This window comes from Tasmannia lanceolata, unplaced genomic scaffold (assembly GCF_043159265.1).
Source record: "Tasmannia lanceolata isolate RefF3 unplaced genomic scaffold, GAP_Taslan_0.1 ptg000019l, whole genome shotgun sequence".
NCBI lineage: Eukaryota > Viridiplantae > Streptophyta > Magnoliopsida > Canellales > Winteraceae > Tasmannia > Tasmannia lanceolata.
Genome location: NW_027518696.1, coordinates 2,961,078 through 2,988,770, shown reverse-complemented (window position 1 = coordinate 2,988,770; position 27,693 = coordinate 2,961,078). Strand labels below are relative to the sequence as shown.

General features: G+C 38.8%; 1 protein-coding gene and 2 long non-coding RNA genes across 4 annotated transcripts; all 3 read right to left on the bottom strand.

The window, feature by feature from the left end:
• Positions 1-487: 487 nt before the first annotated feature.
• LOC143852765 (uncharacterized) lies at positions 488-3,224 on the bottom strand. The gene is made up of 2 exons (XR_013236855.1): positions 3,086-3,224; positions 488-729 (listed from the first exon to the last, which is right to left on the bottom strand). It is a non-coding gene; the product is annotated as an uncharacterized LOC143852765 (long non-coding RNA).
• Positions 3,225-6,384: 3,160 nt separating this feature from the next.
• On the bottom strand, positions 6,385-8,343 carry LOC143852764 (uncharacterized). Its single transcript, XR_013236854.1, has 2 exons — positions 8,143-8,343; positions 6,385-6,592 (listed from the first exon to the last, which is right to left on the bottom strand). It is a non-coding gene; the product is annotated as an uncharacterized LOC143852764 (long non-coding RNA).
• A 1,087-nt stretch (positions 8,344-9,430) lies between these two features.
• On the bottom strand, positions 9,431-27,466 carry LOC143853352 (kinesin-like protein KIN-12B). 2 transcript variants are annotated; one of them, XM_077363092.1, is made up of 16 exons: positions 27,136-27,466; positions 24,567-24,701; positions 24,366-24,449; positions 24,129-24,257; positions 23,975-24,034; positions 21,592-21,645; positions 21,422-21,511; positions 20,455-20,550; positions 19,605-19,750; positions 16,957-17,106; positions 16,678-16,807; positions 15,223-16,578; positions 15,049-15,147; positions 14,821-14,973; positions 13,907-14,704; positions 9,431-10,406 (listed from the first exon to the last, which is right to left on the bottom strand). In XM_077363092.1, exons 1-16 carry the CDS (start codon positions 27,442-27,444, stop codon positions 10,101-10,103), a joined length of 4,095 nt encoding a protein of 1,364 aa, XP_077219207.1. In that variant the 5' UTR covers positions 27,445-27,466; the 3' UTR covers positions 9,431-10,100. The 2 variants fall into 2 exon arrangements, with proteins under 2 accessions (XP_077219207.1, XP_077219208.1); XM_077363093.1 differs by having other exon boundaries at positions 9,432-10,406; positions 15,274-16,578.
• Positions 27,467-27,693: the final 227 nt, after the last annotated feature.

Sequence of the window (27,693 nt, the reverse complement as noted above, 5' to 3'; positions counted from 1 at the left end):
TCACTCCCCACTCACGTTCCTCCTTTCACACCGTATAAACATAGAATTTCAACACTTAAGTTTTTCTCCAAACCTAAGAATTAGTTCTAATCTAACTAGGAAGCCCTAGATTAACTCTATTTTTTCTCTCCTAGGAGCCCTTGCAAAAAATAAGGGAAAGGGCGCCCTCATTGGTCAAAACTGCTTTATGGCAGTTATGACCGTGATTTTCTGCACATCCTAAATTGGTTTTGACCAATGAGGGCGCCCTTTCCCTGTTTTTTTGGAAGGGCTCTTGTGAGTCTTGCATTCCTCTTCTCTCCTAGTCCACCTTAGCTTATTTTCTAACCACCAGATTTTTCGTTGAGGTCGTCATTGGTCCCCTCCCACCCCAAACCACCATTGGCTTTCTGAAGGACCAACTACACCCCATCTACCTTAGTGGATCACCATGACCAATGCACATACATAGCCACACCTGGTCAATTGACTCAATCAACATGGTCAATGCACAATATAAGTTCCATTAAATAGAATTAGGCAGAAGAAAAGAGGAACAATATAGTACCAAATATTAGAAGAAATCTTACAAAGTCTATAGCAACATATGTTCAAATGGTAAATCTGCTCTTATTATACAGGCAAGTCAGCAACTCATATGACCAGAATACTCAAGTTTAGATTATCCCGCACTCAAACAACCCCTTAGAAGTTCAGTTATATCCATACCTGACTTTTAAATCCCTGTCCCTGGAATAATGTAGCACAAAAAAAAAATCATAGGTAGAAAAAATTCAACTCATGGAGTAACTCTAGATGTTGCAAATAAAGGTCCAGAAGAAAATAACTTGAGAGATAACTGTATTAGAACTAGTCCAGAAATGCATACATGAGAGGAAAATGAGGAAAATGAGGAAGAAAAATCAAGTCCTGCGGTGTATGGAGAATCATGTGATGGTCTATTTATACAAATGACATGACCTTCCTTTGTCTAGAATTCTCGTTTTCTTCCAACACTCTGCTCTCAGTTCTTCCTAACATTCTCCTCACCTGGCAACTGCTCTTCTTCAACTAACCTTCAACCCTTCTATCAATGCGTTGATACACACATCCATCACATTAAATGGGGAAATATTAGTGTCTTAAGACACTCTATTCCTCCAATTAGACAATGTTAAACAGGGTGCACTTCTTATCTTGATCTTGATTTGTGTACATTATAAAGCAACACAAGATGTTGGATTTTGAACTTCCCATGTGAGGTTTATGGTACTCCCACTTAATATCGTTTTAAATGTCTCTCTTAACCACTAGCGAACATAATTTGACGCCCACCCTAACCCAACCTGAATTAGCATTCCCTCAGCCCTAACCCAACCCAACCCAACCCACCTATAACCTCAGGTCGACTATGGTCAAGTCAACCCTAACCCAACCCACCTATAAATCTCTCAACCCTAACCAGACCAGTCTAACCCATTTTTTCCAAATTGGGTTTGATTGGGTTGGGTTCTAGGTAGCCTTGCCGCCCCCCGCCCAACCAAAAAAAAAAAAAAAACCCATTGCCCCTAAAATTTTACAAATCATTTTTTTTTTGAAAAGGGAAATTTTACAAATCATGATAAAATTAGAGGATGAAGGTCGGGTTCGGGTCTGGGTTGCCCAAGGTCTCAATCCTAACCCAACTGGATGGCTTTTCCTAACTCAAACCGAGGAAATGCCAACCTAACCCGAGCTGAACTCAGGTTGAACCTTTCAGGTTCGGGATGAGCCCGACCCAAGTTCTACCTCTATGATGAAATCCAAAATAATAAAACAAGAAAAGGAAAATCAGTCAAAGAAAATAAAAAACACTGAAGAAACTTGGTGAATAATAACAGCCCTTACCAAGTATTAATTGTAAAACATAGTAAAAGAACGATTATGTCCTCTGATAAAATAAGATCAGTAGTTTTGTTTTGAATATTTAATATTAAGTGGTAAATCCTATCATACAAAGCTGACATTTTTTGAAGGGAAATCCAAAATATAATATCCTTTTCTTTTTTCCTACCTATGCGAGAGCGAGCAAATCACTACATGCCACATGGCATGCGCGGAGGAAGGGTAGTTTTGCCATATCTGGGAGTCGATTTATCACTCCCCAAATTTTAAGGAATCAACTTCATGAACAGTCACGTGCTATGCGCAATTATTATTCATGCGAAAATATATGCTTTTATGACTAAAATTTCATAAGTTAAAAACAGAGTCAACTTTAAAATGTAATGTATTTAATTGTATAAGATATTTAATAGCAATAACGAAAGGGCCCGTTGAGATGCCAAGAAGATTTTGATTTGGATTTCTCACATTTGCAGCTCATTTTGTGTTGTGATTTGGATCCAGATCAAATCCTTGGATTTTCAAATCAGTGACTGACAGGGGAAAAAATCAGATTACCAAATACGCAGTTGAAATAAGTAATTGGAAATCCACAGATCTGGTAGTTTCCTTCACCCTCTTTGCTCCTCAACCTCTCCCTTCCAGTAGAAAACACCCCGGCCCCTTCCCTCTCTGCCCCTCTCAACATGATCCGGCGGATCCATTCATTTTGTATTCAAAACTCAATTCCAAATCCAAATACAAAATAAGAGGTATCCAAACAGGCCCTAATAGTTATTGGGTTTTTAATAATCTCCGGCCCCTTTTTATTGAGATTTGTGTCTTTTATGCCCACGTCAGGCGAGGAGGGACAAACGTGAGATGTTGGGTGTGACTCGTGAGAGGAGGACAAAAAACTCCAAAATATCAGGAAAAACAAAACACCAATTTTAAGTATTATTTTTCACTGTTTTTTAGGGATTATAGTTGGTCTCTACACTCTCACTCTCACCAACTCAAATCTCTCCCACTCCATGTCCCTCCACCTTAGCGTCTCTCACACGCTTGGGCCCATGATTATTCCATGGAATAATTTTTCATGGTTGCAAAGCATGGGGGTAATTCTAACAACATCATTGCCAATTACACAAATATAGAGTAGAACCATTACAAAAACAGAGTGCAGATATCATTTTCCTGGAAAAATAACAAGAAAAGACGGATTAAGTGAAAATAAACTCACCATGAGTTGATTATGCCACACAAACCGTTTGCTGGACCAACAAAGCCGAAGCCCGGTCAACCGAAGCCGGGTCCTCCCTGTCCGCCGAAGCCTGGAGGGCCTCCAGGTCCAGGCCCTCCCCACCCAGGTCCACCCCCAGGCCCACCCCCAGGGCCTCCACCCCCAGGGCCTCCCCACCCAGGTCCACCCCCAGGGCCTCCACCCCCAAATCCACCCCAAGGGCTTCCACCCCCAGGTCCACCCCAAGGGCCTCCACTCCGAGGTCCACCCCCAAGGCCTCCACCCCCAGGGCCTCCACCCCCAAATCCACCCCAAGGGCTTCCACCCCCAGGTCCACCCCAAGGGCCTCCACCCCCAGGTCCACCCCCCAAGGCCTCCACCACCAGGGCCTCCACCCCCAAATCCACCCCAAGGGCTTCCACCCCAAGGGCCTCCACCCCCAAGGCCTCCACTCCCAGGGCCTCCACCCCCAGGCCCACCTCCAAGGCCTCCACCCCCACGTCCACCCCCACGGCCTCCACCCCCAGGGCCTCCACCCCCAAGTCCACCCCCAGGGCCTCCATGCCCATGGCCTCCACCCCCAGGCCCACCCCCAGGGCCTCCACCCCCAGGCCCACCTCCAGGCCCGCCACCAGGTCCACCTCCAGGCCCGCCAGGTCCCATTTCTCTATATCCCACTTCAACACCAACTAACAAACAAAGAGAGGAGAGGTGGCAACAAGAACCTCAACACAGAGCACACAGAAACGAAGGTCGGAAAGTAGAAGACAAAACCTTCTTGTTAAGTGTGTGTTAGTAAGCTCGATGAAGAGTACTTTTTTTATAGCTTTGATAAGAAAATTTTTCTTTATTCAAAGATTCAAAGAGACTCAAAGCTCCGCGTACCTGCCTACCATTCTCTCACCCTTATCTACCAATCTTCAGCTACCCTTCCTCTTTTCTTTACAAACATTCCTTTAACCTTCAATTCTTTCAATAAACGCTTGGTTTTACCAGCGCCTTGCATTGGTAGTGTTAAAGTGTTAAACTACCAGTTTACTCCAAAAGCTTAAGCTGTTGGAGAAAGGCGTTATTTATATTTTATACTTTAACACTCCCTCGCACTTGTGGCCTAATTGGCAAACATGTGGCACATGTGCTCCCACTTTGGGCCGACCAACGCATGTGAATTTTTCGCTATCCGGAAGGTTTGAACTTGAGACCTTTGGCTCTAATACCATGCTAAACTACCAGTTTACTCCAAAAGCTTAAGCTGTTGGCGAGAAAGCTGTTATTTATCTTTCATACTTTAACAGTTAGTAGTGATGAAAAAGAGATTTTCTTAATTTGGTTAGTAAGGCACTAGTATTGAATCAATCACCAAAATTGGCAACGACATTTTGTTTTTTTACTAAGCAACTGAAGGATTTATATATTTATTTTAATCATAACCAGTATGTAATGTGTGAGCTTCTTAGAACTTTATGACATGGTAGTTGTCACTTATTTTAATCAAAACTAGTATGTAATGTGTGAGCTTCTTGGAACTTTTTGACTTGGTAGTTGTCACGAGGTCGTTTTGCTCCTACTCAATGCAACCCAGGATGGCACCAAGTCTCCAACCTTAGCTAACTCAACCCTTGAGGCTCTCTCAAGAAAGGGACCAGCACACAACGAAACAACACAACATGCAAGGGACACCAATTTTTAACGTGGTTTGGCCCAAACAATGCCTACTTCGGTACTTCTACGAGCAATCTCTATTGCTTTTCGTATTACAGATTCCTACTCTAGGCAAAAAGTTTTTACAAGGAACCTTTATCTACGAACACACTCAATCCCCATTGCCTTAGCTGCATGGGCGTTTTCCCACATATAGGGCAATTTTGGCAACCACTACAAGGCCATTGGCTCATTTACACACTGCCTATAGGCCATTGTACAATGTACAACTGCCCCGAAGGGTCATGTGCTCATGCACTTATAATAACAAGCCACCAAGTGGCACCACTACTACCTTGTTTGCTCTTTGGCTTATCTCCTTAGGCCCACTTGGCTATTGGCAAGAGTAATAGCCAAGTGGGCAAGGTGCCACTACAAGCCAAGGCCTATGGCATCGAATTTAGGGGGCTGACAGTAGTCCAGTGTAATATTTGTTTGGAAAAATATTTGGTGCGTTGCGCTTATTCCAAGTAGACCCCCTTAAAGTGTGAAGTGAGCCCATGTGAATTGAGATGAGGTCCGGCAATTTTTTTTTTAAATTTTTTGAAAGAGAAGAAACTTTCATTAAAAAAAAATGTGGTCATCTACGTTTTCAAGATCATCTCGGCATCCATCTAAAATTTCATTAAGAAGTACATGTTAATGTATGTAAGGATTACAAGTAGTAATTACTTCGAGACTGATTAGAGTTACAAGTTTTAGGCCCTGTTTGGATTTCAAGAAAAACATTTATGATGGCTTGGGAAAAAAATTCTTCCTACAACTTAGTCGGCAATGATATGATCACGCTTAATTTAGAGGGATATTATTATAAATTGAAGGTCCCTCTATTTAAAATTTGAATAGGGTTTGTTTGAGTTTTCATTTTCATGTGTAAGGTAGTAGAAACTTGTAGAAATATTTTTCATTTCCAAATTTTCTAGAAAATTCCTGCAATCACCACATCGTTTTCATGTGTATAGAAGTAGAAACTTCTAAAAATATTTTTCATTTCCAAAATTTTCTAGAAAATTCATGCAATCACCACAAGGAAAAAAAGAAAGATGAGATTTCTCTTTTCTCTCACTCCCCACTCACGTTCCTCCTTTCACACCATATAAACATAGAATTTCAACACTTAAGTTTTTCTCCACCTAAGAATTAGTTCTAATCTAACTAGGAAGCCCTAGATTAACTCTATTTTTTCTCTCCTGAGGAATGCTAGACTCACAGGAGCCCTTGCAAAAAATAAGGGAAAGGGCGCCCTCATTGGTCAAAACTGCTTTATGGCAGTTATGACCGTGATTTTCTGCGCATCCTAAATTGGTTTTGACCAATGAGGGCGCCCTTTCCTTGTTTTTTTGGAAGGGCTCTTGTGAGTCTTGCATTCCTCCTCTCCTAGTCCACCTTAGCTAATTTTCTAACCACCAGATTTTTCGTTGAGGTCGTCATTGGTCCCCTCCCACCCCAAACCACCATTGGCTTTCTGAAGGACCAACTACACCCCATCTACCTTAGTGGATCACCATGACCAATGCACATACATAGCCACACCTGGTCAATTGACCCAATCAGCATGGTCAATGCACAATGTAAGTTCCATTAAATAGAATTAGGCAGAAGAAAAGAGGAACGATATAGTACCAAATATTAGAAGAAATCTTACAAAGTCTATAGCAACATATGTTCAAATCGTAAATCTGCTCTTATTATACAGGCAAGTCAGCAACTCATATGACCAGAATACTCAAGTTTAGATTATCCCGCACTCAAACAACCCCTTAGAAGTTCAGTTATATCCATACCTGAATTTTAAATCCCTGGTCCCTGGAATAATGTAGCACAAAAAAAAAATTATAGGTAGAAAAAATTCAACTCATAGAGTAACTCTAGATGTTGCAAATAAAGGTCCAAAAGAAATAACTTGAGAGATAACTGTATTAGAACTAGTCCCGAAATGCATACATAAGAAGAAAAGGCTACAAATGAGGAAAATGAGGAAGAAAAATCAAGTCCTGCGGTGTATGGAGAATCATGTGACGGTCTATTTATACAAATGACATGACCTTCCTTTGTCTAGAATTCTCGTTTTCGTCCAACACTCTGCTCTCAGTTCTTCCTAACATTCAATTAGGGTGCACTTCTTATCTTGATCTTGATTTGTGTACATTATAAAGCAACACAAGATGTTGGATTTTGAACTTCCCATGTGAGGTTTATGGTACTCCCACTTAATATCGTTTAAATGTCTCTCTTAACCACTAGCGAACATAATTTGACGCCCACCCTAACCCAACCTGAATTAGCATTCCCTCAGCCCTAACGCAACCCAACCCACCTATAACCTCAGGTCGACTATGGTCAAGTCAACCCTAACCCAACCCACCTAAAAATCTCTCAACCCTAACCAGACCAGTCTAACCCATTTTTTTCCAAATTGGGTTTGATTGGGTTGGGTTCTAGGTAGCTATGCGCAATTATTATTCATGCGAAAATATATGCTTTTATGACTAAAATTTCATAAGCTAAAAACAGAGTCAACTTTAAAATGTAATGTATTTAATTGTATAAGATATTTAATAGCAATAACGAAAGGGCCCGTTTAGATGCCAAGAAGATTTTGATTTGGATTTCTCACATTTGCAGCCCATTGTGTGTTGTGAATTGGATCCAGATCAAATCCTTGGATTTCCAAATCAGTGACTGATAGGGGAAAAAAATCAGATTTCCAAATATGCTGTGGATATAAGTAATTGGAAATCCGTCAGTTTCCTTCACCCTCTTTGCCCCTCAACCTCTCCCCTCTGCTAGGAAGTACCCCCTTCCCTCTCTGGCCCCCTCAGCATGATCCGGCGGATCCATTCATTTTGTATTCAAAACTCAATTCCAAATCCAAATTCAAAATATGAGCTATCCAACCGGGCCCTAATAGTTATTAGGTTTTTAATAATCTCGAGCCCCTTTTTATTGAGATTTGTGTATGCCAACATTAGGCGAGGAGGGACAAACTTGGGATGTTGGGTGTGACTCGTGAGAGGAGGACAAAAAACTCCAAAATATCAGGAAAACAAAACACCAATTTTAAGTATTATTTTTCACTGTTTTTTAGGGATTATAGATGGTCTCTACACTCTCACTCACACCAACTCAAATCTCTCCCACTCCATGTCCCTCCACCTTAGCGTCTCTCACACGCTTGGGCCCATGATTATTCCATGGAATAATTTTTCATGGTTGCCAAGCATGGGGGTAATTCTAACAACCTCATTGCCAATTACACAAATATAGAGTAGAACCATTACAAAAACAAAGGAGTGCAGGTATCATTTTCCTGAAAAAATAACAAGAAAAGACGGATTAAGTGAATATAAACTCACCATGAGTTGATTATGCCACACAAACCGTTTGCTGGACCAACAAAGCCGAAGCCCGGTCAACCGAAGCCGGGTCCTCCCTGTCCGCCGAAGCCTGGAGGGCCTCCAGGTCCAGGCCCTCCCCCCCGAGGTCCACCCCCAGGGCCACCACGCCCAGGTCCACCCCCAGGGCCACCACGCCCAGGTCCACCCCCACGGCCTCCACCCCCATGGCCTCCACCCCCAGGTCCACCCCCATGGCCTCCACCACCAGGCCCACCACCCCCAGGTCCACCCCCATCACCTCCACCACCAGGTCCACCCCCACGGCCTCCACCACCAGGCCCACCACCCCCAGGTCCACCCCCAGGCCCACCCCCAGGTCCACCCCCACGGCCCCCACCCCCAGGGCCTCCACCCCCAGGTCCACCCCCACGGCCTCCACCTCCAGGCCCGCCACCAGGTCCACCTCCAGGTCCCATTTCTCTATATCCCTCTTCAACACCAACTAATAAACAAAGAGAGGAGAGGTGGCAACAAGAACCTCAACACAGAGCACACAGAAACGAAGGTCGAAAAGTAGAAGACAAAACCTTCCTGATAAGTGTGTGTTAGTAAGCTCGATGAAGAGTACTTTTTTATAGCTTTGATAAGAAAATTTTTCTTTATTCAAAGATTCAAAGAGACTCAAAGCTCCGCGCACCTGCCTACCATTCTCCCACCCTTATCTACCAATCTTCAGCTACCCTTCCTCTCTTCTTTACAACCATGCCTTTAACCTTCAATTCTTTCAATAAACGCTTGGTTTTACCTGCGCCTTGCCTTGGTAATGTTAAAGTGTTAAACTACCAGTTTACTCCAAAAGCTTAAGCTGTCGGAGAAAGGCGTTATTTATACTTCTAAATCCCTAGTCCCTGGAATAATGTAGCACCAAAAAAAATTTATAGGTAGAAAAAATTCAACTCATAGAGTAACTCTTGATGTTGCAAATAAAGGTCCAAAAGAAAATAACTTGAGAGATTACTGTATTAGAGCTAGTCCAGAAATGCATACATGAGAAGAAAAGGCTACAAAGCTCTTTCCATTAGTCTCATTAACAATGAAGACTTCTATTTCAGCCATTCTATTGGAGATGCCAAAGTGTTTGTTCAGTGTATGATACCAACAAGGGAAATAGACAGGTTGCTTTCATCCAGCTTAAGTGTTTTCCCCAGAAGCTTGACATCCATCCAATGTGTTGACCCTTGTTGACCCTCTTTCCCTTGTAATTTTTCTCCATGTAATACATTGCAGAAAAATTGAGAGCAAGAGTGACTTTGATAGGGAAGTAATGAAAAAGAGAGAAGAAACGGAAGGACAAAAGGAATGGAAGCTAGATGTAAACGTAAAAAGCCCACTAGAGGGTCTGTTTATGACATTTTTTGCATTTAGGAACTGGATTCTAATCTTTTATCAGAATGACTAAAAATCAACCACTCAGCGTCAAAAGAAACAGAGCCATATGAAAAAATGGTTTTGTTTGAAAATCAAGCACAGGGTTCTCAGAAATAAATTTTTGGTGCCAATAACTGGACTGGTTTAGATGTATCCATGAGTAGGACAGGCTTGGTTGGTTACCATATATAAAGGTAAAAATGGATCCCACTTTTATGACTGTTTCCTATGTTTCCTGAGTTTATGCATTTTCTTGTTTATGTCATCTCCTAAACTGGTTCTTGTCAAACTTTTCTTACAGACAAGACATACTAGAAACTGCATATATAGTTACATCTTAATGATGGAATAAAAGAATACCATTCATTCAACTCTCCTGATCATACAAAGATCAAAACTTGAACCAAAAGCACGATTAGGAATCACTGATCTAAGCAGCGGGAAAGACCAAGCATCGGCGAGGACCAAGATACAAAAGCCCATTTCCACAGCTGCTGAGGTACAACAGAACTATCAGGAATACATTATTCTATCACCTGTATACATTTTTAGATGTTGCATCGATCATATCCAGAAAACCATGAAGAGGGTTCTGCGATTTTTGAGAACTCACCCTCTCCTCCATGGCTGCATGGCTCAAATTCTTCTCTCCATCGTTGATCACTGAGACTCTCCTCTCGATATTTAGTGGCCATTTCTGCCTCACTATATTCAGGTCTCAGAGCTTCCTTGGGTAGACGAGACTCTGCAAGAAACTGATTAAGAGTACTAATCTCCCTTTGGTGTTTTCGTTTCAACTTGTCAATTTCTTCGTGGGCGTTCCCGGCCTCTTGCTCTGCCATCAAGGCTCGCTTCTGCAAGATGTAAAGGTGGAAAAAACATTAATTCAGTTACGATTTACTCAAAACTTGTACTTATAAAGTGTTAATGCAACTGTAATTTACAACAGGTATGGCCAAATAGCTTGATAAATATGCAATCCATATTCTTAAAACAAGAAAATACTCTTCAAACGTCAGGAATCTCCTACTGTGTTTTATAGCTAGAGCTAATCTTCTCGTATTATAAGAATGTACCTTTTGATATTAATTGTGGCCTGCACCATCACCCTGCAAGTCTATTTAGTCTATAGTTTCTACAAGCAGAAGGTTAAGTCATGAGGAGTTTCAAGACAACAACTACTGATTTGCCATTAGTTAGTAAAAAGAAGACAATACCCACATGATAAGTATTCACAGAAAACAACACAAACCACATTCTAACAAGTGTTGTTTCACATTCTACTATAAGTGAAACTGTTACCCTTCGAACTGTGGAGGAGAAACAGGGGAAAATGGGCGAGTATAAATTTGCCCACTTACCCGTCCATTTTCCCCTCTTTCACCTCCACAGTTCGAAGGGTTGGGATGATCCTATGGAGCTGATTTTTTCGGCACACCCTATTTATGTCAGGGCCTATCAAATGACCGGTTCGGATCACCCCAAAAAGGTGGGCCCACCATGATTTTAGCAGTCACATCATATAAGCTTTATATGAGTGGCCGCTCACAATCACTTTCCCCATATATATATATATATATATATATATATATATATATATACACGGAAAAGTGTTGCTACTCGGTCTTGTAGCTAAGCTTATCTACTCGGTCGGGTTAAATACAGTGGGGGCCCACATTGTTTGGGTGATCCAAACCATTCATTTGAAAGTCCCTTACCTAAATAGGGTGTCCACAAAAAATCAGACCCATAGGATCATCCTAACCCATCCAACAGTGGAGGGGAAAATGGGCAGATTTGTGGACAAACTGTGTCTGTCCATTTTTTCCCATTTCCCCCTCCACTGTTGGATGGGTTAGGATGATCCTATAGATCTGATTTTTTGTGGACACCCTATCTAGGTAAGGAGCTTTCAAATGAATGGTTTGGATCACCCAAACAATGTGGACCCCCACTGTATTTAACCCGACCGAGTAGATAAGCTTAGCTACAAGACCTATATATATATGTGAGAAAACGGTTTCTACACACAAGTGTAGATAAGTTATCTACACACTACCTTAAAATACAGTGGGGGCCCACATTGTTTGGGTGATCCAAAGCATTCATTTGATGGGCCCTCACATAGATAGGGTGTGCCTAAAAAATCAGCTTCATAGGATCATCCTAACCCTTCAAACCGTGGAGGCAAAAAATGGACAGATTTGTGAAGGTTTATACATGTCCATTTTACCTCCACAAATGATAGGGTTGGGATGATCCTATGGAGCTGATTTTTTGTGGACACCCTATCTATGTGAGGGCCAATCAAATGAATGGTTTGGATCACCCAAACAATATGCCCTCCACTGTATTTTAAGCTAGTGTGTAAATAACTTATCTACACTTTTGTATAGAAACCGTTCTCTCTCTCTCTCTCTCTCTCTCTCTCTCTCTCTCTCTCTCTCTCTCTCTCTCTCTCTCTCTCTATATATATATATATATATATATAGCCACATTATTTGGGTGAGCCAAACCATTCATTTTTAAGGCCCTCACATAGATAGGGTGTCCATAAAAAATCAGATCTATAGGATCATCCTAACCATTCGAACTGTGGAGGCAAAAAATGGACTAATTTGTGAAGGTTTAAAGACATCCAGTTTACCTCCACAAATCGTAGGGTTGGGATGATCCTATGGATCTAATTTTTTGTAGACACCCTATCTAAGTGAGGGCCTTTAAAATGGATGGCTTGGATCACCCAAACAATGTGGGCCCCCACTGTATTTTAAGCTAGTGTGTAGAGAACTTTCTACACATATGTGTAGGAACCGTTTTCTCATATATATATATATATATATATATATATATATATAAACTATAAAAGTGACACTGTTTTTCAGTAATACAGATTGGCAATATTGACATGCTATAAATCTATCGGCGACAAAGCCAGCATTCTAAACAAAGCATTCCTGTCATCATTAGAGAGTCAACACTTGAAAAGCAACAACTGAGCCATAATTCGGAAGTCAATTCTAAACTAGTTACCACATTAGAAGTCAGCATAGGCCATCATTTTACTTAGAACTGCTTAAGGGAGTCAACAACACATGAGCCATTAAAAAACGGAGAAAGCATGAAGCATTCAAGTTTCTTGGGAAATGTTTATTGTAAGAACAGTTTTTTAATAATGGGAAACAATTTCCCATTATAAACAAATGGGCCTACAAAATGGTGTAAATAAATGGAAAAAAAACTTTATAATTTTTAAGAATCAAATTCAACTGAATTCTAAAACCTGTCAGCTGGTGTGTCATTTATCCGTTAAGTGTGTTCAGTTCAATTCAACTCACTACTACCCAAGGTCCCTTGCTACTTCAATCTTCAATCAAAATGTAGCTTTTATGGCAATAGGTATCGTCATGTCTCTACGTCTCCCAATTATTATTACATTTTAGTTTGACAGCGTACCTATCTCTTTACAGTCATGTGCTTTATTTTATGGTGTCTTCTTTGCATGTTCAGTACGTCCAATCATGCTAATAGTAACATCATTTCCTAAGAAATTGCTGTCCAAAATCCATTTTGGAAAAATGATGCTACAGCTACTAGAAAGTTTATTTTATATATTCCTTGCATTTTAGCATCTTTAGTATTCTATTTATATGGTTTTAAATAGAATCTGCTTCAGTGCTACTGCTTGTTCCTCAATTTATTGCAAAAAATAGGCAAATTTCATCAGCAAGCATCCTTTGCTGGACACCTTTTCTCCTTCCAGTATTGGTGTCTCTAATGTGGTAAATGTGACACATGTACATGATCCAAACCATTCATTTGGTAAGTCCACAGGAGATTGGCAATGTTAGAAAAAACACACCTATCAGACACTCCTGACCATCCAAACGGACAGTATAAAATACAAACTAATTAAGTTTACAGATGGCCAAATTCAACAAGTAAGCCTCTGTTCAGACTGCTGACCAGATGACTCATCCATCCACAGTGGGGCTAACCAGATGAACAGTGCCGATCACGTACATGTATCCTTCCCAGATGTAAGAGATTAGAGATACCAATAGTACCCAGAAGAAGAGAAAGCATCTAAACCAGATACTTTCTCTGCCATGTTCATATGAACTAAAACTTATATAATATTTTATAATGTCATTACTAGTTACATGAACATGACAGAATGTCAGGTTTCATGATTTCCTGTCCCTTAATTATTCATTTTTTCTATTGCGTATCAAGTGCATTATAATCAAATAAATCAATCCATGACTTTTATGTTTCTTTTTTTTCTTTTTTTTAAATGGCTCTTTTATGCTTCTTATATATAACATAGCATAACCAATTTCAATTTACTCACCTGAGCAACAGCAGCAGCTTCTTCTGCCTCTTTAAGCCGCACGAGCAGCTCTCCCGCCGCCTCTACGGCATCAGCCGTATCCCTCAGTTGAGCTTGAAGTCCTTTATTCTCTTCTTTCAAGTGCCGTCTCTCTTTCTCCCTCTCCGCTTTTAAAGCTGAAATTTCAGTGGTAAATGAATCAATGAACTTAGATAAAGCACCCTTTACTCCTGCTTTCCCCGTGGCTTTCTTTACATCGGCAACCCCATCCCTAATCTTCCGATGCCTTCCAAGCAAAGAAATGTGCTTCTCCTCAAGCTCTGCATACTGTTCAAGAATGCGAGCATGGCCCTGCATTGCCATCTCCAATGCCTCTTTCAACTCCTCTATACATTTCTTCTCGGAATCAAGCTCTTGCTTTTGTTTTTCAGCAAGCGAGCGGCTTGCTTCCAGTTCTAGTCTAAGCTCTTCCGAAAGAGAAATCCATTTGCTTTCTGTCTCAGTCCAGCGACGCCTCTCTTGTTCAAATTTTTCCTCGGCGCTTTTTTCAGTCGACTCTGGCATTGTACTGAGAGGAGCAGAAATTTGTTCGCCTTGATAGGTCAATTGAAGCAGAGAACTTTGTTTTCGGGTTGGTAATGGGGAAGAGTCAACATAATATTGTAACTGTCTTCTTAAATGTTGAATCTCTTCCATTAACACATCCCTCTCACCCATATCAAAAAAGTTTTTATACCCATCCAACTCGTTTTGAACTCTTTTTATCTCTATTTGCATCCTCAAAACCTCAGGGTGGTACTCATACTTCTCTTTTAGGAGCTGTATATGTCATAGAAGCCAGAATAACAGTAGAGCAATTTGATAAAAAGACAGAGGGCAGAAGAAACCAATGGCATAATGAAACAAGCAGCTTAAGATAGAATAATCTATCATACCTCGTACTGATTTGTAATGGACACAAGTTCTTCCTCCATATATTCCGCAGTGGGTAAAACACCGTCCATAAGACCCTCAAGGCGACGGATTTTATCCTCCCGTGTCTGTTCAATTATTGCGTTACATTCACGTTCATGCTTGTATTGCTGGACCTGCAAATGCCAAGATAATGTGAAAAGTGATGAGTTTAAACTGTGAGAAACTGAAAAGTCAAATATAATACCCACCAAACGATTTAGTTGAGCAATTTCAGATGCTTGCTTGGCACAGAACTCTTCAAGTGCCATTTCTCTCCTGATAGCTCCTGCCAAGACCTTCTCCACTGCCTGTAGAGGGTAAAAAACTTGCACTCCTAAGAGTCGTATAATGTCAACCCAGAAACTAAGTCAAGACAGACATACCGTAAAGAAGTGAAACCACTTGGGATGTTCTGCCGAGGATTTTAGAAATACCTTAGGAACTTGCTTCTTGGATTTTTCAACGACCTGTGATCCATCAACAGGTACCAATCGCAGTTCCGTGCCATTATCAGCCTCAGTGCAATCGAGCTGAGGGGATCTATTCTTGCAATAGCTACAGATATATGCAGATGGATCTTCTAGCACTTCTATATCTTCAGAAAGAGTCTGTACACCCACATGCACCTTTTCAACAGACAAAAATGGATTGAGATCCACAGGTTTAAATGAAAACCTAAATGAAGACCGCTTCATAGCTGAATTCTGCTGATGGCTACCAAGAATCTGAAGACCACGATGGAGGCTGGCAGCCAGAGATTCAGTTGGTGCGAGTGAATTCTTACTTGTTCGAGTGGAGGGAGCATTAGATACATTTAGAACATCTGGGCCTGGCTTATTGTTCTCCGATAAATCTTTCTGAGACGCTGATAACATTGATGAGGTCCTCAGACTTTTCCTTGAGTTACTATCGACTCTAGGTGAGACACTCAAAGTTGGAGACTGGAGGACAGGGGATAACTGGCATGGTACAATGCTGAGGCTAGATGGGATGACAGAATTTAAAGAACTCGTGGGAGATTTATGAGATGGGTCTGCACCTGCAATATCATGAGATTTTCCAACATCAGATTTAGAGTCTAGGCATGTAAAGGGTTTTTCTTCTACCGGCTCATCTATCAATCCCTTGTTAAGCAATTTACATTCAGGGGAGACCAAAATCATTTCCTCAACTGGGTCTCCTACCAAATCCCAGTCATGTAATTTGGCATTTGTCTGGAGCATGTGTTTTTCATCATTATTACTTGCATCATTTTGATAAATTAGCATGCCAGGGTAGGAAGACACAGGGACATTTACAACATCTTCCTCATGGCCATCAGGGACTACATGCTTGTCAAGTTGGTGACATCCCATTTCTTCTAATTGATGATCTTTCATACTGACCTTAGCATTGCCAAAGTCTTGATCACAACCGTTGGATGTTGTTGCCCTTGAATCTTTTAATGCTTCACAGGCTAGAGATTGTGTGTCTGACTGGACAGGTAGCTTATCTACATAGTTAATAATCTTTTCTTCACAGGCAGCTAATTGCGAACCCACCTGAGTACATAATTTCTCAACGTCATCCTCATCAATTTCCATTTCCTCGTCACTGTCATCTTCGACATGGGGTAGGGTCATAGGACGATGGAGGCTCAATCTCAATAGCTGCAAGCTCTTACGGGCATTCCATCCGGTTGTGGAAACTCCATTACCGTCTGTTGAATTTCCGTTCGACTTTACTCGTAAAAGTTCATCCTGTTGAACACACCAAAGATAATATTACAAGCTTAACACCTTGAGGCAAATCCAGAAAGAAATTTTACTTCTCCATAAAATAAACACAAAGATAAATACCTTTAGTTGGCGTATCACTTCTCTTAAGAAAATTGGATCATCCTGCAGTACTTCATTCACAATTGCTTGGTTTTTAATAGCCTTTGCACGCTGTGCAAACCTTAGAGTACTGAATGTTTCACTCTTACAGCTGCATTTAACAGAAATCAACGTACTCAACTCAACTCAACTAAGCCTTTGTCCCAAACTAGTTGGGGTTGGCTAACAGAAATCAACATCAAATTCGAAAAAAGAGGTGTGGAATCAAGATATGATTTCTTCAAGGCTTTGAAAGAATACCTCTGAGCTGGGGAAATGGCACAGATCATAGCCATTTTTGCGTTGCCACCTAAAGAATCTTGCAATAAAAATGTCAACCTGGAATCTCTGTATGGAATGTGCCTCTGCTTCCCTGATTGGGAAACTTCTGCAAGAATATTTATCAAGTTTCTGCAGCTCCCAATTAGCACAACAAGATCAGTGATTCTGCAACTCCCATATTTAAATGCACAATATCTCAAGTAACATATAAAATTAATGAGTTCTAATGTAAAATAAAGAAGACGTATAAGAAAGTGCATGCTCAGAACTGACCAGACAAATGCAGCAATACATTAATTTTTTAGCACTGCTTGAGTCCTCCACAAGAAGACAATTTGGGGCGCTCTTATTCTCATCAGTATGGTTGCTGAACAATGAGGCAATGGCGATACAAGAGGGTGCCTCATTACATGTTCGGTAGGACCCATCACTCCCACCGATGAAAAAGAACATAAGATTGACCTTTTGCTCTTAACTATTGAAGAAAATTGCTTGACCACTCGGCTAGTTACGACCAAAAAAATCTAACATGTCTAGTTTTTTTAAACAATAGCTCATTGAATATTACTAAGTAGAGCCACTGCAATCAGCAAAGGCAGCACATCCCTCATTTGACTTGCAGCCACTAAATTGAACACCGTGCAATGTCTGCGGTCTCAAGGAGCATGACAGAAATGTCCACAGGCTTGCTTGCATCAGCATGACGATAACATTTTCCCTTCAACAACTAATAACCTAGGATCCATCGACTAAATAGAAGCTCCTAAAATGCCTATTTGGAAGAATAATGCAAAACTAACCACGGCCAGCAAACACAATCACCCATAAAAACACAATTTTCAGCTAATTGAGACAGATTTGACTTTAACACAATCTCAAACCTTCAAATTTGAGTCATAGGGTATGCTTTGTGCTATAATGCAGACTTGTGCCTTGCTCTATCCTATTTGAATATCATGCTAGCTAGAACTCTTTTGTCCATTCTATTCTTTATGGTATACCATCCATTTGTCCTATTTATTTGTTGTTCAAGCTTAAATGGTATACCATCCATTTGTCCTCCTTATTTGTTGTTCTTAGGGTTATGTAACAACTATCTCAGATAATTTCAATTTTCGACAAAATCATTACAACAATATTACAATAGAATTCTAATAAACGAATTTATCATGAGAAATGCAAGTCTGTTTATTATCGGACTCAATAAAATTTCTATAGTCGCCATTTCGTATATATCAATACACGTTAATTTAAGTTTATAATTTTTGTTCAGATTTGAAATTTATGAATTTTAAACTATTTTTATTTTCCACAATTATTTCCCAATGTTATCCCATTAAAAACATCAGATATTGAAATTATCCCAACAAATACCTAAGACAATAAATTGTTGAGATTACACACATCACTACATTTAGGGACACTTACACCATTTGTTTGATGTCTCTAAATTTCATCGAAGCTTTGAAGGAACTCATCCATTACATATTTCAGGGCCAATCTGAAGCCCATTCATTGCAGGCATTAAAGCAACCTGTTATATTTGGGATAAAATATGTACAAACTTTTCAACTATGATTTAGCCAACACTTTGAAGTTATTGCTGACACTCGTGTCCTGCCGTGTCCGACACGACACGCGTCACGCGTGTCCACCCGTGTGGACACTCCTTTGGACACTTTTAAATGCACTGCTATAAGTGTTAGACTTAATGTGGGTGTGTGGACATGTTTTTGTGTCCTGTCAAGTGTGACATTCTATTTTATTATTGCATATTGTGCTTACCTCTTTTATTATTATTAACTCTTTTTAGCTCTTCTTTAACTAATATTTGTTGTTATATCATATATACGTACTACTTTAGCCGTGTTCCTGTTTTAAATTTTAGGGGGTCACCGTGTCCGACACTCCGTGTCTGTGTCAACATGCGAAACTCGTGTCCGTGTCCACAAATCATAGCTTTTCAAGCATAATTACATGAAGACGCCACTTATGCTTTGAATGTATATTAAGTGGAAAAGCAGTTTATCTTTATCCTGTTATTGAATGTTTTGAAATTCAAACACGAATGTAAAACTCTTTCAAATACGAATGCAAAACTCCTTGAATTGAGTTGTAGAATTGATTATGGCATGCACGTCTTCTTTCCAAAACTTTTATCTATTTTTTCAAAGCCTTGAAAGTCTAGAAATCTGAATTCAGATAAATCAACCATATTCTAACATTTGCATCAAGTTTTAGCCAATTAATAACATTCCGTGACATTTAGCTATGGCATCGAACTGTATAAAGCATCCCAAACCATAAAATTATGAAAGTGTCTCAGTAATGTTACTTGCAAGTTCATTTCACCGCCCTTCTCAAAACCATTTGCAAGCAAAAAAAATTACGACATTCAATTTTTCATTGAATTGTATAATTCATGTCGAACTTTGAGGTTGAATTGTATAATTCAAATACGAACTTTGAGGATTAAAGTTTAAACTAATCTTAGTTTGAACTCAAATTGAATTGTAAATTGCAGGATTTTAACAACCCTGTTTAAGCCTTACTACAAGATACTGTAACCAGCATTCGAAACAGTCCTATCCAATTCAATAATAATAATAATAATAATAAAGTCATACCCAAGGTGTGAAAGGGAGCGATTAATATTCCCTGCTTCCTTTAGACGCTCTCCTGCTGCACCTGTCAGCTTCTGTCTTTCTGACCCAGCAAGATCAACAAGATTGATTCTGCTGATCCTTAAACTGCTTAGGCCATTTGTCATGCTCTATAAAATAAACCCTAGCGTTAGACTGGAAGCCATGACACTCAACATCATAGTCACAAATATTGTCTCTGAATTTTTTGAAAATATCACAATATAGGAAACCATGATACTCGACATCAGTCACAAATATTGTATCTCCAAAATTTTTGAACATATCACGATATTTTGTAATTTAAAAAAAAAAAGATATAATCCAAAACATTTCTCAAGATTTTGAAAGATATCTTCATATTTTATTTTTATTGCAAAAAACATCACAAAAATATTGTGATAGATTCAAAAAATTATTTGTTGTCTAATTTTATTTAAATTTTAAATTTTTATATATTTTAAACATATTATATTTTTCCAGTTGTTCCAAATGTAAACCTAAAACTAACAAAAGTAATTTAAAATATCTCGAGATACACCCTTCCCCTTCCCGTGAAATTCCCAATACAATATTTGTGACTATACTCAACATCAGTATTATTGGTTTATGCATGCCTAACTCCATGTATGTACAAATCCACAGCCAAACTCAATAAATCTTAAAATAAAAGGACTGAAAAATAATAGACACTGGAGGCTCCAATATTTATTAGAGCCGTTAAAAGCCCATTCTTGGATGCAATCAAGAATCAAACATTACTTTTTCAATATTTATTACAGCTGTTAAAAAACCATTCTTGGATACAAATATACAATCAAGAACCAAACATTACCTTGCACCGTGATTCAACAACACAAGTAAAAACACTATGTGATCGAGAGCTCTCTGCATTTATACTCGTAGCACCAGTCCTCCGGTTTGCTAATCCCTGCATCAGTATGGCACATTTATAAATTGAGTACAACAAAATCCATGGGTGCTAAAAGGCAAATTAAGCACCACGGGTGTGTGTGCCTGTATAATTAGGGAATAAATTACGATCGAAATTCATTAGCTTGACTACATGAGACATTTTTGTCGCAATATTCTAGGTTATTTAGGACTGTTATGTCGATAGAGTAAATTCTAAAGGACAGAAAAAACTTCAAGAGGTGGTGCACATAACGAGATGACAATTTTGGAAGACCATTTTCCATTTAATCCTAAAGCCTATGCTGCAAGTGTTACAGACATTTTCGTATATCTAACAATGGAAAATGGAAGAAAAGTCACAAAAACAAAAAAATTACATTGACACGCCAACTAACGAATGACAGAGTTTGTTGTGACAAGTTAAAGGCATGAGGTACTGAAAGGGAGCATTTAAAAGACCTTATTTCTAAGTTTTACAATCACACATTTGATAGAAAAAAAAAAATCAGAGTTTTGACAAAAGTTACTTCTTTGGGCAAAGAACGAACAAACACCATACAAACTGGTGTATCGACATTTTGAGGAGTTGAAAAGATGACAAATAATAACTTAAATCTCAGAGCAAGATGAATATAATATTATTACTACCATTTGCAATGAATTAATTAACATAGAACGAATTTAAATATAATCTAATAATTCTTCAAGGGTATACAAAAAATTCATGTTATGAACAAATCTGCAGACAACTAATTTTGTTTATTAGCTCCCTTGCAACTAAAGAACAAAAGCAAGAGAACATACACCTTCACCCAACATCAATAAAACTGTGTTATTTTGAACAAGACAGTATTCTAGATGCTTGCACCATTAAGGACAAAGGATACCTTTGTCAAAAGTTGAGTTATCTCCTTCACTGTACATATGTACGCCTCCGTCAAATTCTCAACATATACGCCAGATTTAACTTCCCTTATCTGAAAAACATGCCAAATCTCAAAACAAGAGAGACAACATGACAATGAAATAATATGCAGGTGCAATCCTTGCTCTTTACCTGGAGATTTCTTTGATCTGGGTCCAAAAGATCCGTTATTTGTTCATTGTAGATCTGTTACAGCAAAGCGAGAAGAACGATGTTGTGAAAGAGTAACCAAAGAAGACACACATTAAAACTAACAGGTGAAATCTATGTAATTTTTTATGTGAAATCTTGGTTGTGGGGCCATTTTTCATTATTTCTTGCGTATTTTGCTTTTCATTTTGTACCTTTAAAAGCCAATCTATCACCACCGCTTCTGACAGAACAGACAGAATCCCATCATGGACAGCTAAAACTTCCCAAAATTGCGACAAAGGGCGGCCCAGTGCACGAGGCTCCCGCCAAAATTGCGACATTGATTCTAAAATCAAAGTCAATGTAGAGCAGCTTAATGGATATCGTCTTCAGGGAACTGTGTTCCCCTTCGTATTTTGGTTAGAAGAATAAGTCAACTTTGGGTAAGATTGCATATAAATATTTTTACATCACGACCAGCAAATGAAGGCCCCCAGCAGCCAGCGCATTGTCGGACCTCCGCATCATGGTTGGTAAAAAAGTACAGCTCATTGGATGAATGTAAAGATCAAAAAGAAAAAAGAATTCAAGAGAAAACAGCAAAATAAGAGATCACCTAATCAATCTCTGGGATAAAAACAAGTTCAATAATCATGTTCAAATGAATATGGTGACCTAGAAAAGAAGATGATGCTCTCCAACTGAACGTCATATTGGAGAAGTATGGGAGTGGGGTTCAGGACAGGATTGCTAGATTAGAAGTATGGTTCAAGTGAATGGAAATTGTTGAGCGGTGAATAGAAAAAACAAGGGAAAGTGGCTAGAATGCGGAAGATGTAGGAGTGGTAAGGGAGCATGTCTGTGTAATGTTTGCATGCCCTTTATATAGGTTAGTTGTGAAAAGGGGTAGGTGGTGAGCAATCGCTTTAAAAGAGGAATGATAGTTTGGCCCTTGGCATTTTGAAAATGAATATAATACACACACATACATATGAATGTGTATATAACCATTCAAAAAAATGAATATGTATATATGTGTCTGTGCTAGCTACTTCACTAGTATAGCTCGTAGCAAGAGGTGGATAGGAGAACTTGGTTCAAGTCATTGTAGGGAGGGAGAATGATCAGGTCATCATACAGAGTTATCATCTCACTAGGGTGGAAGACTTTTTTTGGATGGCAATAATGCATGTTTTAGACTACAAGCATATCAGCCACAAGTATAGATTCGCGTGTTTGTGTATTGATGCTAGATGGAATCAAGGCAATCAAGAAAATAAAGAAGTAGAAGAGAGAAGAAGAGAAGAATAAAGAGTCGACGGTTAAACCTTAAGGAGGAAATGAGCTCATTTGCTATACAGAAAGGCTAGATTATTACAAATAACTGAAATACGTTAATGAAGGGAAATAAAGAAATAAAAGGAAATAAGCTATCTAAATAGAACTAAATATTTATACATGGGCACAATATGATACATTACATTAAAACACTCCCTTCAAGTTGGGCCATAATATATATTGGGCATGCCCAGCTTGACACTGGTATCATGAAGAGGGGAAGGTCCTACGACCTTGGTGAAGATATTTGCGAGTGGATGTGACAAAAGAATATATGGAAGAGATAAAGACCTATCAATGATCTTCTTTCAAGTAACACATCAACCTCAATATGATTTGTCCACTCATAAAAATCGACATCAGAAGCAATGTGAATAGCTGCTTGGTTATCACAATGAGGGGCATTGGACTCTTAGGGCCAAAACCAGAGAAGCTCACAAGTACCATGAGATGCTGCCCTGTATTCCGCCTCTGCACTATAGTCAGAAATATCTCTGTTTTTTCAAAATATTACGTTTTAACGACATTTTATTTATTTTCAAAATACCATGAAAAACATCAGAATATTTTTACGATATTTTTTATGTTATATATTTTCTTAAATTATATATTTCTGTATATTTTAAATATTCCTTTTTCCCCGCTATAAATCCGAAAGTAACAAAAAAGTTAAAATATACTGAGATATACACATCTCAAGAAATTCCTGAGGCAAATATTTGGGACTATTAGAGCGAGAAACAATTAACGTTTTCTTGCCCTTCCAAGTAACGAGATCACCTCCAAAGCAGAGGCTGGCATGTGTCATTGAGTGATGCCAATGTTTCTTTCGACCACATCCATCATGAGGCATATGGAGTTTTAAGGCATCATTTATTTGTTGGGAATGTGTTGTCTTAATTTGTTACCCTTTCTTCTTTTTTTGAACAATCTCTGCCCAATATTTTGTTGGATTTCTGCTGCTTATAATAAACTCATTATTCAATATTCAGAGAAAAAAGAAAAATCCAAATATAAATCTAAGATTAGTTTTCGCGACTAGTACCTCTAGAAATGAGCAACGACATTGATAATTCAATTGTTGGTCTGCATGCTTAACTTCCTCCTGAATATGAAATGTGAGATTAGAAATCAATGTATTTAGCATAATATGATCAAGTGCAAGTGTGTTTACGCGTGTACAAGTGAAGCGGGCATACATCTTTCATACGCGCAAAAAGCTGCTCAAAAACACGAGGAGTTAAGCCCTTTTGATGATTGCTCGATGAATTCTGTTCTGCCAAGGCATGGGATGGTCCCCACATTGTATATGTCTTTCCGCTACCAGTCTAAGGCATTAAATTAAGTTTAGAAGATAAATTTCTTCACGGATCAGTTCAGGAAACTTTACGTAGTTAAAAAGTAATATAAGATTTTGAATCAGGAAGCTTCAATACCTGTCCGTATGCAAAGATGGAACTGTTAAAGCCAGCCAAGCAGTTTTCAACTAGTGGCACACCTACAAGCTCGAATATATCTTGCTGATAGAAAATTTAAAAAAGAAAAGCAGGATCAAAAGAAAATGTGGGAGAATTTTCATATGCTACAAACAAATGGAGAATTTATTTCTCAATTTTTGATGTTCAAAGAAACTTCACCTGTGTTGAATCTGTATCAGCAACTGAATCAAATGTGAAGACATGATTAAGGATCGATAGCGAATTTTCAGAAAGCTTCTGTACTATCTGTTCCCCTTCTTCCTCCTGGTTGAAGGCCCGCATTCGGACTACTACCTAAACCATACAAAAACGTTTTAAGAATGTTCAAACTAACAAAAAATATTTTATAATGAAATGATTAAAAAAGTATGATTCATGTTTCAAACATAAAAAATAAATTGCAAAAACTTGCATTTCTAAAGTTCCGACCACATTTAAAAATTAATAATGTTGATATGAACTTGGCTTTCCCATGGTGTTGCTTAAGTTTATGAATGGGCTAGGGGTGCCTAATTATGTGTGTCTCGTGCACATGTATGAGTTATGCCATCATCATTTATCACATATGCATGTGGACCTAAGATTGTGCTGTCAGTGGAGTCAACATGAGATTTGATTCTTAGCTAATATGACATGGCATTAGGGGTGCAAATTGTACCATGTGATACGAGTAAGTAGTGTTTCAAAATGCCGATGGGGATCAAAACGTGGCGAAAGCAAATCATAGTTGACTCGGCACAACGCAGTCGAGTACTCGGTTGAGGGAGCGAAGTACTTGATTGATGCGGAGTTTTGATTGACTTTGTTTGGCAAACACGGACTCGGACAAGAATGCATCCAAGGTAAAAGGGAGTCAACTCAGGAGAGTCCATGATGATGCGGGGGAATTTTGAAACTATGCGAGTAGCACACCCGTCATCTTGAGCTGGATTTGGGCTAAGTGTATGCTTACTCAAGTTGGACTTGGGCCTATTTTTCTAAGCCTGAGTTAAATTTGACTCGGATTGATTTTCCTTCATGTCTGAGAAACATAGCCCACCTCATCTAATATATCATATAGATATTATTAAATATATAAAAGAATGTAAATAATGTAATATAATCAGATTAAATCCCATGTCTCCTTTCTCATTATTACAAGCAAAATTTCATGTTTTTTTCTACTTTTCTATTATTTCTTCTTCCATTTTGCATTCACATCCTATTTTTCTTTTTCTCCTAATAATAATAAGAATGATAAGTAAACAGTAATGATGAATAAGAAGGAACAAAGGAGCATTTCTTGTTGTTAATTGCGTATAAATGGTGTTTATTTTTTGTTTATGATGATCTTATTTGTTTTGGCTAAATACATGTAGATCCGTGTTTTTGAGGTGTTTTAAGGTAGATTTGTGTGCGTATGCGTTAAATCTATCATTTTCTTTTTCAATTGTTCCCATTTTTTTTTTAATAATTTTTTTGCTTTTTTCCAAATGATTTCATAAGTTATAGTCTTTGAGCACACGAGAGGAGTTATACAGATTCCAAACACCACCCAACGATCCATAGGAACACTTTTACTAGCAGAAAGGACTTGGGTTGTTATATGAAGAGCTTTCAATATTTATTGTGGCATTGGGTTGGCTACACAGAAGTCTATAGCTTTTATCTAGGTAGAAGATACTAGGATATCTTAGTTTTCGCTTTACCTTTAAGTTGTTTTGGAAAGTGTCAGTAGAATAGAAAGTCATATTTTATTGGAATTATTTAAAGTTTTTGAGAATTTTGCGACTTTATGCTACGCATTTTATTAGCTGGCTATTGAGTTTTGAATCTGATTAATTCAATTGGAGAGACCCCAATCTACTGTCTATTGATCATCTTTCATGTGTCACATAATTCAAGCATAGAAAAAAAAATTAATTGTTTACTGATTTCCCTGCATCAGTTTAGCTATGGGTGTTCATATACTTAGCTTTCTAACTTTATAGCTTAAATTTGTGAAGGGGCTGCAGGGTGCCTTAATACATGTGCCTCTGGCATGCATGAGGTTTATTCCTAAAGTTCTTCATTTTTCAGACACACGTCTATGGATGAGCATGAAGATTTAGCTATTCAATACTCAACCATTAAACCTTTGGAATTCAAATTGAGAAGTGGGGTGTCGATCTTGGAACCATTCGAGTTCAATTCAAATTGAATTCAAGCGGCGCCCAACCGAATCAAGTGCAAGTATATACAAACAGTGTCATAAACATATTATCAACAGGCATGATTAGCACCCACTTCACAATCTATACATAAATGGTCTGACAATGGATTTCAACGCAACAAATACATTGCTTAAGCCTCCTTGTTCCCATACCATAGCCACTGAACCAGCAACTAAGAATTTTACTTCATTCTTTTTTTTTAGGGTTGAATTTCTGACATTCTCAATTCTAAAGCAATCAATTCCATAAGCCACATATCTAATCCATCTACATTTCATTGTGTATTCTAACAAACGATCCAAAAACTCAACTCACACATAAAAATAAATAAAAAATGCAAGAGTCTCTAAAATTAGGGTTTCCCAAACATCAGATTTCAACATATGTCGAGTTAGGGTTTTCCAAACTTCAGATTTCAAAATCTGTGGAGTTAGGGTTTGCCAAACTTCAGATTTCAAAATCTGTGGAGTTAGGGTTTGCCAAACTTCAGATTTCAAAATCTGTTGAATGAAAAAAAAAAAAAAAAAGGAAATTGCCTTGACGCCAGAATCGGAAGAAGTAGGGAATCCATTTTCTGGCACGGTCTCCATCATCAGCTTCCTTTTGAGAGGATTAGGGTTTGAAGGCGGAGGCCTCGGAGGAAGAGGACTTCTTACTTTCGAAGCCGATTGTTTAGAGGCCATTGAAGAAGAGAATGTGGGCTCCATTATCGTGTTTAGATCCGAGGGTGGAATGTTTTCGGATCCAGATTTCAATCTCCGGCCCGATCGTTGCTTTGGAGAAGGATGGGTTTCAAAGGACGGAATTCCGCGCAGGATTCCAGTCGTCGGAAGTGAATTCTTCATTGCGATCGGTTTGAGATCGGGGAGAAGATCCGAATCAGATCAATGTAGTTCGTCAAGAAAACGTTGAGAGAGAGAGAGAGACGTTGAGAGGGTTTGAGCGGGAGACGAGACGGTTTAATTTTTTGGGCATTACTGGTTTAAGGGCTATAGCCGGTAAATATGCTTTTTCGGCAAAAAAATATACAATAATAAATTCGCACCCCCCTATATGATAATTCGCACCACTTCAACGTGAAAAAAGCGTTAAAG